The 13013-nt window shown below is 41.4% G+C and overlaps 1 protein-coding gene across 1 annotated transcript in view; it reads left to right on the top strand.

The window, feature by feature from the left end:
- Nucleotides 1-140: 140 nt before the first annotated feature.
- HEATR5B (HEAT repeat containing 5B) overlaps nt 141-13013 on the top strand; it is a 55240-nt gene continuing 42367 nt past the window's right edge. Inside the window, exons 1-11 of the mRNA XM_059468111.1 lie at nt 141-353; nt 2911-3079; nt 3501-3712; nt 5281-5389; nt 6341-6490; nt 6970-7141; nt 7505-7662; nt 8550-8799; nt 10296-10451; nt 11840-12090; nt 12519-12630. Of these exons, the coding sequence (XP_059324094.1) occupies nt 2954-3079; nt 3501-3712; nt 5281-5389; nt 6341-6490; nt 6970-7141; nt 7505-7662; nt 8550-8799; nt 10296-10451; nt 11840-12090; nt 12519-12630 (1696 nt within the window). The 5' untranslated portion in view covers nt 141-353; nt 2911-2953. The remainder of the gene's footprint in view (nt 354-2910; nt 3080-3500; nt 3713-5280; nt 5390-6340; nt 6491-6969; nt 7142-7504; nt 7663-8549; nt 8800-10295; nt 10452-11839; nt 12091-12518; nt 12631-13013) is intronic.

Here is a 13013-nt window from a genome sequence, read left to right as displayed (position 1 = left end):
CCGGCCCGGCCGCTCCGCGGCGCCTGCGCGGGGCCGCCCCCGCCCGCCGGCGCCTGCGCCTCTCCCGCTTCCTGCTGCACGGCCGCGGTGCCTCCGCGCGACCGGGCTGCGTCGGGGCCGGCTTGGGGCAGCGCCGCCCGTGTCCCCCGCAACGCCCCTCATCGCCCCTCGTCGCCCGCCGGAGCCGGGCACGGCGGGGGCCGAAGCGGCCGAGCTCACCGGTGATGGTGCCGAGGGCGAGCGCGGCGCAGCGCGCCCACGCCTGTCCGTGACCGTGACCGGCCCCCGGGGCCGCGGTGTCGCGCCTGGTGCAGCCCGGAGCTGGCGGGACGCGGCCGGCGCTCGGCAGGAGCGTAAGTGACCGTGAGCGGCGCGGTGCGGGCCGGCGGCTGCGGCGGAGCGGAGCAGGCTCCGCGCTCCCCCTCGGCGCTGGCCGAGGTGTGGGGGTCGCTGTGCGCGTCTGCGGGGGGGCGGTGAGCGCTGGGAAAGCAGCGCTGGGAAAGCAGCGCTGGGATAGCAGCGCTGGGAAAGCAGCGCTGGGATAGCAGCGCTGGGATAGCAGCGCTGGGATAGCAGCGCTGGGATAGCAGCGCTGGGAAAGCAGCGGGCATCGTTCCCCTGGCATCGGCTCCTCAGCGGCATTGCCTGAGCATCCATCGCTGACGGCCGGCGCTGCACCGCTGCGGTACCTCCTGAGGGGCTTTCAGAGCCAGGCATGATGCCCTGAGAGCTGCTGCAGCTTACTGAAGTTGCCGATACAGGTAGAGAACCCAGGAACGAAAACCTTTTCACCTGCTGGAGTTCTTCAGGAGTGTGTGGCTTCGCCTAAAGTTGCCTGTTTCTCGGCTTTCTCACTTCACTGAAATCCACGCGTGATGAAGTTACAAGTAGTTGATTTAGGCATAGGAAAACAGCTGGGGAATAGAAAGGAATTTTAATACCTCTGAACGTTTTGGAATCTCTAATGCTCCAGCATGCCTCGCTGGCTGCTGGTTGGCTTTGGCTCTGCATCCCGCGGGAGATCACAGTGTATTTATTTCTTGTAACATTCAAGAACATAACAGCAAGATCCTTGCCAGGATCGGTAGCACTCGGTAGGCTTCTCACTGCTTTTTGGAGCAAACCTTTGGCCAGTGTCAGTGAGCTTTGGATTGGCTATGTAAGTAGCTCTGTGTTAGACTGACTCTTCAGTTAGCTGAATGTTTGTGTAATTATTCTTGTGTCTGATGTCTTGTGCTTCACCAGCACAGCTGAGTGTATGTTGCTTAGAGCCTGTGTTTCCTACATTTTAGATGAAGTGGGGAAGGCGCATAAGGTGTCCATGGCTCTTATGGCCAGGGGCAAATGAAACCTTGTATGTGGGGAGGAAAAGGAATCATGAGCTGTGCTGTCCAACAGTGCTCATGGTACTTTTGTGCTGTGTGGGTGTGACAAGCAGTGCAGATCTCTGGGATGATATCCAAAGAATCACAGTGCCGTCATTCATTGTGTCTCTGCTCTCGTGTAAAGGTGTTTTGAGGTCATGTGTCTGAGTTACTGACAGGCAATGCCTTCTCAGTTCTTTATAAATGTAAAGAAAAAACAAAAGAAACCCAATGGAAAATGTCTTCAGAGGAGTTAGGGAGGTCTGTGTGTGCTTCTTTCCATATGTGGCTCTTCCACCTTTGCTGGAACTGTATTCTGTGAGAAATAGGCAAAGTGCTGAAGTGCAGGGAACAACCTGAGCATTAAATACAGTGTGATGCTTTCGTTTCATCATTAAGGTGGATTTAGAATAATACATCATTAATAATATGGCATTAATATGTCTTCTTACTAATGTCTCAGTTGGGGACTATTTAAAAAAAATCAATTTAAGCCATTTCATTTAACTTTAGGATCATGAATGAGGAAGCAGCTGAGAGCTCTTGAGAGCAAAAGTAGAGCAGTGCAGCTGTCAAAAGATGATGCCTGTTGAAAGCTGATGTCTTACATAATACTATGTAGTTGTGTTGCTTTCTCTTTTTTTGCCTGGGATCCTAGTTTCAGCATCTCTCTATTCAGGTTTTGGGGTTGGGTTGCTTTTTTGCTTCTTGGGTTTCTATTTGCTGAAGGTCGTTGATTTAATGTTTTGATTTTTCGGGTAATTTTTTTGAGTTTTTTCCTTCTGTCAGCTCTGCGTTCAATAGCTACACTTTTCTTCAGGTGGTTTGCTGAGATGAGGTTGGCAGAGCGTTTGCTTACACCGACAGTGTGCTTTTGGTAGTGTTTGATGCCAGCCCCATTGATTGAGCAGGATCACCAGTGTTCCATCTGCAGGATTTTGCCTGCTGGGGAGACCTGCAGTAGTTTGGCTGCTGCTTGTGTTTTGGGCTGTCAACCCTAAGGTTGCTGTATTTCAGGGAGCTTGCTTGTCCAGCACTTAAAGCAAGACTAGTGGGATCAGGGAAATCTTAGGTCACTGATGCCAAATCCTATCCCTGTTCCTGCTTCTCCCAAACTTGTGTTGGCTGGACATTCCTACTTGTGTCAGGCTCATCTTCTCAGCTTGGCTGTTGGTGTGGAGAAGGGAGTCAGGTTCATGCCCCAGCTTTGAGAGTGTGCTCAAGGGTCTTGACTTGCAACAATCCTTTTTCTCTTTCATGTAAGTGGAGCCAGTGAGATGATTCCTTTACCTTCTTTAAACAGGGACTTCGGTATATTTTTCTTGGCTGAAAGTTTGTGCCCTGAAATTGCCTGTAGGTGCTCTTTTTACAATTGACAGTTCTGTTCCCTGAAATACTAATGAATGGACTCAGTTTGCAAATATGTGAGTAGCTTTTATTTGGGACTATTTAGCTAAGTCTAAGCAAGCTGAATATTTTAAGTTGATTTTCAAAGCTTTGTACTGATGTACTGTACTTTATACTAACATTTGCATTTTTATTTTAGAGTTTCTACACAAATTTGCAATAAAATTGGAATTCAACCCATTATGGAGCTGGCTCATAGTTTGTTACTGAATGAGGAAGCATTAGCTCAAATCACAGAAGCAAAGAGACCAGTTTTTATCTTTGAATGGTTGAGGTTTTTGGATAAAGTGCTGGTAGCTGCTAACAAGGTAATTTAATGGGGTTTTTGTCCCCCTTATTTCTAAATAAACTTTCTTTTAAAAAGCATTTGTATTAATTTCTTGCCAGAGAAAGTTTACAGGTAATGGCCAGATGGCACCTGTATGGTTTCAGATTCAGCCTGAAGAGCCTGTGTGCTAATTTGTAGATTTTAAATGTTTAATTTTAGGCAGTCAGTAGGCAGCTGGTAAGTATTTTTAAAAAGTAAAAATGAAATAGGACAGCAGCTAATTCTGAGCATTTAGCATCTGTCTCTGCTGTTGTTGAATGCATCTCATATCTCTCTGAGACAATTTGCTGAGTTATATACAGTTGGGAGTGGTATAAAGTTTACTTCCATTTCTTGTAGATTTTTCTGGATTACACAGTGGATTAAACTATTTTTCTTATTTATTTTTGATCTGTTAACAGACAGATGTCAAGGAAAAACAGAAGAAACTTGTAGAACAGCTAACGGGACTCATCAGCAGTTCCCCTGGGCCACCCACACGGAAGCTGCTTGCAAAAAATCTGGCTGCTCTCTACAGCATTGGAGACACATTTACTGTTTTTCAGACACTTGACAAGTGTAATGACATCATCAAGAGCAAAGATGACACTGCAGCCTACCTGCCCACCAAACTGTATGTTTGGGGAAAGGGGAATGATTTTTAAGCCAAGTGGTCCTGCGTATCATGAAGAACCTGCCTGTATATGTGCACACTATGTTTATTTATATTTTGTGTGATTGTTTGGAGTTACATATGCCTGATACAGGTAGCAGAGAAGAGTGCTGGATTGAGGTTGTGGAGGGCAGGACTCAAAGGTGACACATACATGTCTCTGTGAAAGTGAAATGGTTTTCTCTAGGCAAGGTACTGTGTTATGACTCTTCACCTGCTTAGGCATGGAGAAGATAACCATTAATAAGACTTTCCTCAAGTGGAATTGCTGCTGATTGTGCTCAGCTGTCCCATTGAAGGTGGAACCTGCAGATTGTCAAACCAGAGTGTTGTCTGTGCCTAGAGAATTGCAACCAAATACTCAAGTTTTTTTCCCATCAAACATTGCCTTTTCTATTCCCCTACCACACTAAGCTACGCAGGTCTCTCAGGCAGATTCTCTACATGTGGATATGCGTGTGCATGGATGTGTGATCCAGTTTGTCTTTAGTCATAGGAGCAGTCTCGTTGCTAGGAATTTGGTTAATGCCGCAAACAACTTCCACTGAAACTTTCTGGTACTTTCCCATGTAATGCTTTCTATGTTCTTGGTGTCTAGTGAACCCAAATTTGGTCTTGCCTTCAGACATTATGACAACAATAGAATTTGACAATAAAATCTGAAATAGTCACTGTTTGGGCAGATACTGTCCTCTTATTTCTAGCTCTTGCAGCTGTATGAGGAACTTGTGTAAGTGGGAAGTGTTTTCTACTATAATATGCTCTGAAATTTATGCTACAAAGTCATAGTCCAGAAGGTTTTTTAATGGACACATGCCCATTAAAGGGGAGGCTGTAATGAGTTTGTGATGTAACTTTGCTAAGATACTATTTAGCCAGCAATTACGGATTTAAAAAAAAAGCCTCATTCCTTTGTAATGAAAAAGTGCATGTGTTCAGGAGCTGCTTCTGTGGCTGTCCTGGAACAGTTTGTGTATATAAATGCAGTGTGGTGATAACTAAGTATTCCTAATCTCAAATGGCAAAGCAAGAAAAATATGTGAATAATTGGATCCGGAGATTTTGCAGTGCCTGTAAATTTTCCTGTATTATGCAATAATTTTTGCATTTTAAGTTCTTAGTCTTCAAAAAACCCCATATTTCAGTATCTACAAAAATGTGTCAGGTTATATTGCAGGCTAGAGGCTTTCTTGCTTAGCAAAGAGACAGTTTATTGAAGCACAAACCCCTGATCTTGCTGGGATTTCAGCCTGTCTTGTTTTCTCCAGAATTTTTTACTCTATGTGTAGATCCTATGGTAATACCTTTCAAATGCGTTTGTATTCTTAAAAGCTGGTAACTGTTCTGTTGCTTTTTTTGGTAAACAAAAAATTATTCCAATGGACTGTGTAAACAGTCAGTATAAGTAGTGAATAGCAAATAGATTTTTATTCATTAATGTTGATTAGCACATACATTTCTATTTAACTATTTGTTTTCATTTGGAAGATACATTAATATGTGTACTCTTTTTCTCTGTTTTCTCATAGGGCTGCTGTGGCATGTGTTGGAGCATTTTATGAAAAAATGGGGAGAATGCTGGGTAGTTCTTTTCCAGAAACTGTGAATAACCTGTTAAAGTCTCTGAAAAGTGCAGAGGTAAGTTTCAGTTTGTTTATGTGGTCTTAATTCCATTTTAAACTGAAACCTGCTTCCTCCAGCATTGTTTGCCAGATTGTCTAGATTGTTTTTCTTCTGCACTAAAGGGTGCAAATCACTTTCCTAGCTAGTTTCAAGTCTACTGCAGGGAGTTTAGACTTTATCATGTGAATACTGTAATAGTTACTTCATAGTGGTGTCAATAATTAAAATTCAGAAATGACTGTATCTGTCATTTCTAACTACTGTGCTAGGGTTTTTGCCTATGTACTCTGAATAAACGTTTAGTTGTTAAAATTAATAATGAATGCTTAAATTTTGTGGGGAGGTTGTTACTCTGCATGTGAGCAGAATACATTGTGTCCTGAAAAGAGAGAGTGTGTCATAATATTGAGAGAATGTATCCTGGGCTGCCAGTGGGTCTGTTTTTTATGCAAATAGCTCTTTATGGACAAGTTGGAATACTGACTGTGTGGCTCTTGTGGTGGCAGCTGTTTTCTTCAGCTGTGTTGTTTACCTGTGTGATTGTTTATTTATTTGTTTATTTGTGTATGTGTGCTCTCAGAGTGTAAGTACCTGCCTGTGTGCAGGTGTAGCATGAAACTGCTATATTACTTGAGTTTCCCATTCTCTCTTACCAGCTGCTTTTTCTTTTTTCGCCCCAAATCTGCAGTTGATAAATAGTGGGGCAGTGCAGAAGCATTTTCCCTAGAGCCAGTTTGTTGGCTTGCCTGGGTTCAATTTATGTCACAACTGAAAGACTTTAAGTAAAGCTGTGTGTGGTGTTTACGTCTTTTTAAAATGAGCTATGTATCAGTGATATATGCCTTTATTTTCAACATTTGCAAAAGCATTCCTGCATAGAAGCAGGAAAATGCATAAGTATACACCTGGTTCTTAATGTAACTGCTGTGTCCACATTTTTACATCAATGTTTTTGTGTGTGTGCAGTCTCAGGGCCGCAGTGAAATCCTGATGAGTTTGCAGAAAGTCCTCAATGGACTTGGAGGAGCAGCAGCTTCTTGTCACCGTGACATTTATAAGAATGCCCGGTCTCTGCTGACGGACAGATCGATGGCTGTGCGCTGTGCTGTGGCTAAGGTGGGTGTCTTCTCACCAGCCACACATGTTCTCGTGCTGTGACTAGGGAGTGCCTGCACTTGAACTGGCACCTGTTGTTCAGGAAGGGCAATTTGGTTATTAGTTGGACAAGGTGAGTCCTTTAGTTGGCACTAGAGGCTCAGACATTTGACTGGTACTGTAGTACTGTATTCCCCACTTGATAAAAAAGTATGAGATAGAATATGTTATCTGTGAGCCTCAGTGGGAGTGGTTTTTGGTAACACGGTTCTTGTGTAGAGCTTTCTTTTAATTTTTCAATTTATGTATTAGCCTCTTCCATGACTCTTCTGATTGTTTAATCAGCTAAGATAGTTGGCATGTGGGAGAGTGTGTCTAAATTAATTCTTGAAATTTTCATATTAAAATACTTTCTGAATAAACCTGACGATTACAGCCTGATACTTAGATAAAATGTAAGAATGGTCTCCTGGTGCTTAGCAAGTCTATTTTCCCTACAGTGTCTGCTGGAATTACAGAATGAAGCAGTGTTTATGTGGACAGCTGAACTAGAGAATGTTGCAACGCTGTGCTTTAAAGCTCTGGAAAACTCAAACTATGGTGTGCGAGTTGCAGTGTCAAAGCTTTTGGGGACAGTCATGGCTACAGCACTGATACCAAAACAAGCAACAGGTATGAGCCCTTCTGGATTCCATGTCTACAGTGGCACCTTCAGTACCATGTTACATTGACAGTGCTGCATGACACATTGTTGTTCCAGTAGATGGTAGCTTGTAGATGGATTGTTTGTTTTTATAAACATTAAGCTAAAAAGAGTGCAGAATTTCTGTCATAGAAAGAAAGGACAGAACAAACTATCAAAAACCACCTGGGAGAAGTGGCTTTTTTTTTTAAATGTGCAAGTAAATTTTTATCTGAAATATTGGGTAGATTTGTTTTTGCAGGACAATTTTGAATTCATAAGTCTGGTTTCAAGATCATTGCTTGTGTTGGTTGGAGATTTGGGAACAAATAATTACTTTTCTTTTTAAAAAGTGATGCGGCAAAATGTGAAGAGAGCCACACTTGAGGAGGTCTTGGAGCTCATGGCCACAGGATTTCTGCGAGGGGGATCTGGGTTCCTGAAGAGTGGTGGAGAGATGTTAAAAGTGGGAGGATCTGTCAATAGGGAAGTGCGAGTTGGTGTTACCCAGGTTTGTAAATTTTTTAATGAAGTAAAATTTATACATAATTCCTTTTAGTAGGAAAAACATGTATTTTTATTCTCTATTTCTGTGTAAGTTCATTTACAGGTCTAATTTGACTCTTCTGTTTTGTGAGAGGTACATGAGGTATCATTCCCTGATCTACTTTCTTCTATTATTGATAGGCAGTAACAACAGATTAAAAAAGAGCTAAGGAAAATTTACTAGATCAGTGTATATTAGGTGAGATTAACTTGCAAAAATATTAGAAAACTTAGTATGTTAAAGACTTTAGTTCCTTTTTAAAATTTAGTTTCTTTTTAGAGAGGGTGCTCTGTTACTCTTTTGGGGCACCTGAATGTGGAAGCTTCTCTTGTCTGAGAGAGAAAGGTGGTGGCAGCATCTCTTCAAATTCAAACATTCTCATGCTGATGTGTATTTCAATATGCTGCAGTACCTTCCCAGAATCCAGATTCTTTGATCATAGGTTATTTTGTGAAACCCTTTATTTTGTCTCAGCCTTTTTCACGTGAACTTGGTGAATATTCCAGATTTTCATTGTGAACTGGAACACGTTGATGTTGCTTTTATTTACATGGTGTTCTTAACTTTTTTAGAAAGAGGCACATTTAAAGCAATGAACTGGGTTTTTTGCTGTCATCCAAAGTGTATTTTATGCATCACAGTACAGGGGCTACCTTTGGTACTGGAGAAAGTTGAGTTTCAGCAGCAAAGATGTGAATACTGAATTGGTTCGTGCTGAGTAACCTCATTAGGTTAGGGTTGCTTATTGCTGACTGGTGTTGCTACTATTGTGCATTAGAGCCTGGCTGTAGTTTCACACAGTCTTTTGTTTCTGTTTTACCTGGGTTGCTGTGTGACTTCTGGATCTGCAGGCCTACGTTGTTTTCGTTACAACGCTGGGAGGGCAGTGGCTGGAGCGCAACTTTGCCACCTTCCTGTCCCACGTGCTCGACCTGGTGTCCCATCCTCGTGCAACCCAGACCCACGTGGAGGCTGTGTACTCTCGAAGATGTGTGTCCTTTATCCTGAGAGCAACTGTGGGCAGCTTGCTGGGGGAGAAAGCACAGATTGCAGCTGCCAAAGAAATATGTCAAGCCATTGGCAAACAAATGAAGGCAGTGGGTGAGAACCATTTTTCTTCATTCAAGACCACTTGAAAGTTACTGTCATTTTAGTGAGGCAGCCATTTTTTAGCTTTCTTCTACTGGGAGGAGTAATTTTGTTCTTATGGGAAATGATAGTTCATCTGCTTTCTGTTTCAAATGTTCAAAGGTTGAGTTGTGCTTCAAAAGTGATTGTATGACACTGGCTGGTTATCCCAGATAGCAAATGCATTGTCAAAACCCTAGAATGTAAGTGGAGAAGAAAACTATGCATTTGCCATCTATCTTGGGATAGACTGTATTGAAAGTCATGCAGAGTTCTTTACTAACAGTGTTAAAAATCCTGTTGCTCAAGATCTTGTAGATCCTTGTGCCTCCCCTGCTAATATCCATACTAATGTCTAATTGGATTTTGTGATGAAAATGATGTAATCTGAAGAATATGACCCCTTTGCAGAATATGGAATCACTTAGAGAGCTAACAAAACTCTCTTGGCATCTGTTTCTTATGAAAGGAAGTAGCTCAAGCTGAGATTTAAAAGAGTAAATTAGAAATACCCATTATTTTATTTACCAAATATATCTTTCTTTTCTGCTGTCATCTAATTGGAGTTTAAGACAATGCTTAACACGTGAAAATGAATTTGATTTAAAAACTTTTGCAGGTTCTTCTTGTAACAATTTTTTGATGGGGTAGGCATGAGACTTTAAAAGGTTTCTCATTACTGTAAGTACTAATTCCAAGAAAACAAGTCTATTGAAAATGCTGTTTCTGAGAGGAAACAGTTGCAGAAAATACTCCTCCTGCCACTTTGTCAAAGTTGCAGGAAATTCAGTTGCGTATTTGGATAGTTTGTAGTACTTACATATTTTTGAGGATTTCTCATGAATGTGATGAAAAATGGGAAGGGTTTTTTGGTTTTTACTTGGTAATAATTGTTTCCCTTCATATACAGCAGACCATTCTCTTAAATTTCTTCTGTAGTAGACACACAAACATTAAGCTGGTATTGAAGTCCCTTTTTGAAGACATAGTTGCTGCTTCTGGGATATTTTGTAGGAGGACATACTATGGGATCAAGGAACTCAATTGGATAACACTGAGATGATTAGAAATTATGATTAATTATTTACTAAAGGTCTCTTTTTTAGTTTCACTGAACATACATGCACGCAAATTTGTATGCAGAACCTAGATATGTCAAGATTGCATATTTTGTTACTGTATAAATGCACACATACACTGTTTGTCCTACTTCTTAGTGCTTTGCTATCCACAGTAGCTGCTGGGCATCTGTTTTTTATGGTCTTTGGACAACTATGTTTGGCTGATAGCTATAAAATTCTTTCTCTGCTGAATGTGTTTGTTTTGTTAGTTTTCACTGTGACCAGACTTGTGCTTTTGTTTTAACGTAGGATTGATGTCAAAATGAAACTGTCACTTTCTGTCCTGTGAATGCTCGGGTGGGATTCTATTCATAATTAAGCAAGACATTCTTGTTTTCTTTTCTGCAGAAGCAGTAGTGAATGATGCTAACAGTGAGAATAAATCAGGAGCTGCTGATGTAGCTGCAAGCCAGCATGTAATGGTGTGTGCCCTCCAGGAGCTGGGTAGTCTGGTTCAGAGTCTGAATGCTACTGCATCTCCTCTTATTCAAGAACCCTCTATTGGTATGCAAATAAATGGAAATAGATTAAGTGAGGCATTTGAGTAATGAATATGAAATATCATTACATCTAGTTAAATAATCAATGAATATGAAATAAATAAATCTATGAAATTGGTACTTCCTGTAGTACTCCAGATAGCTACATTTGTCCACCTCACTGTGTGTAGTACCCTAACTTTAGTTCAAGTCTGACCAAGTATTAAACAGCTGTTTGGATAGGAGTCTTTTTGAAGCTCTTTCTGAGGGTGAGTGAAGTGGTAATTTTTGGTATTGGTTTGTTTACAATAATGGTTTTGTAGGAAATACATTGTTTTGCTATGTAAGGTCTGAAATATTTGTTCCTGGAAAACATTGCCTTTAAATACCAAATTTCTGTGGGGAGGCAAAAGTATTTTGTTGAGACGAAGCTGTTGGTAGGCCCCTTTAAAAGAAGTAGTTCTTTGGCTGAAGTTGGTTGGGATTTTCTTCTTGTTTGTTTCAATATCTGAATCCACATTTATTCTGTAGTGTTACAGCTTTAAGTTTTTTGAGTTTGTGGAGGCTTATGTTTTTTCCACTGGAAGTACGAGCTTCTTTAGACACTTCATCATATAGATTGTTGTCTTGTTGCATATGACATCCTTCCCATACTCATTTTGTGCCAGCTTTGGAGTAGGGAAGGCTGCTCATATTTATTCCTTCTGGCAGCTGTGTCCCATAAGAACAGAGGGGACTGTATCTCAGTATTATTTCTGTTAGCTGTGAACTCAGCATGTAGAAGTTGTTCACAGCTCCAGAGAAAGCAAGCAGCAGTGGGAGCTTTGAAGCTTTGGACTAAAGAAAATCCATCCAAGAAAATGTTTGTGAGGAGACAAATGGAACTGAAGGGTGCAGTTAGAAAGTGGGATTAGGTAGCCACAGGAGTTTGGAGAGTGTAGAAGGATATAAACTTGCTGCAGGGTGGACAGCACCACGTCAAAAGCAGAGTACAGGAGTCAGTGACGTCTACAGCATGTGCTTGGCTACAGTGTGGAGCAAACCCAAAGATCAGTGTTATTGTTGCTCTGTTACTGGCAATCTGTAAAATATTATGGGAATTGTCTCATCCAGTGCCTGTTCTCTTCTATAGTCCTGCTGCCTCTTTTCAGTGTTTAAGTATTAGGAGTCAGTGCAGTGCTGTGCTCCACCTTTGCTGACAAAACCTGATGGAGAGCAGATAATGCTAGTAACAAGTACCATCTTTCCTGAAAAGGCATAATCAGCAAATCTAAGTACTTTAATTCTAACTTTCTTAACTTTCACATTGGCTGTCTAGTATTGATTCAGTTTACTTCTCTATGTATATTAAAAAGCATATGTATATTACAAAGTGCATCATAAGTTAAAGACTGCAACCTCTCATTTCTGTAGGTCTGTTGGAGACAGTAACTTCAGTTCTTCTTCACCCCAGCATGGCTGCTCGGCTGGCTGCTGCCTGGTGCTTGCGGTGTGTCGCTGTGGCATTGCCCTTTCAGTTGACTCCATTTTTAGACAGATGTGCAGAAAGACTCAACAATCTGAAGACCTCCCCTGAAGCTGTTAGTGGCTACAGTTTTGCAATGGCTGCTTTGTTAGGTGGTGTGCATCAGTGTCCTCTAGGCATTCCTCATGCCAAAGGAAAGGTGAGATAGTGAGTGTTTTATCTGTGGGTGCACTAAAAGATACCTTTTTATCTACAAGTAAAAGCTTTGCAAAATGGGTGGCATGCTAATGAGCATTATTGAAACTGAGCTTGTGCCTTGTGCGAGAGTAGTGGCCAGAGCACATGGTTTTAGAATCTCAGTTGCAATATTTAACAGCTCTTTTCTTCTTTCAAATTTGATGAAGAGAAATTGAAATATTGAAAAATTGCTGAAGAGAATATTGCTGGCTTTGTTATCATACAAAAAACACTAATCATCAGCATGAAATGTAATCTGCATTCATTCTTTATGGAAGGTCAATTCCAATGATTTGAGAACATCTTTAGTCTGTAAGAGTGAACAAGTAGAATAGCTTGCAGTGGCCTCATTTATGTTTGTAAAGGCCCCTGTGTTTTGCTCTGCTGCAGATGGTGGTCAGTATTGCTGAGGATCTGTTACGAACTGCTGCACAGAACAGCAGGCTCTCCTTGCAGCGGACTCAAGCTGGATGGCTTTTACTTGGAGCACTTATGACTTTAGGTTTGTAAAAATGGTTTGATTTTTCTTTTTATTTTAAAGCTTGTCCAACACTTCTGATTATCTGCTCTGACAAATGGTCTTTACACATAATGGGCTCATTATCCAGCACAAGAGTATTTATATAGGGGAAGCAGAGTGAAAGTGCACTTCAGCAACATTGTTTTGCGGAGAAGTGAAATATTAGTGCTTATCTAAGCTGAAGTATGGTAGAAGGTGTCATACCTGAAAAAAAAAATCCTGTTCTGGTTTTAGAAAACCAGCCTTTAGTCATTCTCTGAAAGGGCAAAATTACCCTTACTCTTTCTTCCTTAATACTGTGGTGCTGAAGAAATGGACAGTAAATGAAACCCAGTGAGCATTCCGACAAGTTGCATGTGTATGTC

The sequence above is a fragment of the Ammospiza nelsoni genome, chromosome 3 (genome assembly GCF_027579445.1).
Source record: "Ammospiza nelsoni isolate bAmmNel1 chromosome 3, bAmmNel1.pri, whole genome shotgun sequence".
Lineage (NCBI taxonomy): Eukaryota > Metazoa > Chordata > Aves > Passeriformes > Passerellidae > Ammospiza > Ammospiza nelsoni.
Note: the sequence above shows the minus strand (reverse complement) of the source record. Positions and strands in the feature narration are given on the sequence as shown.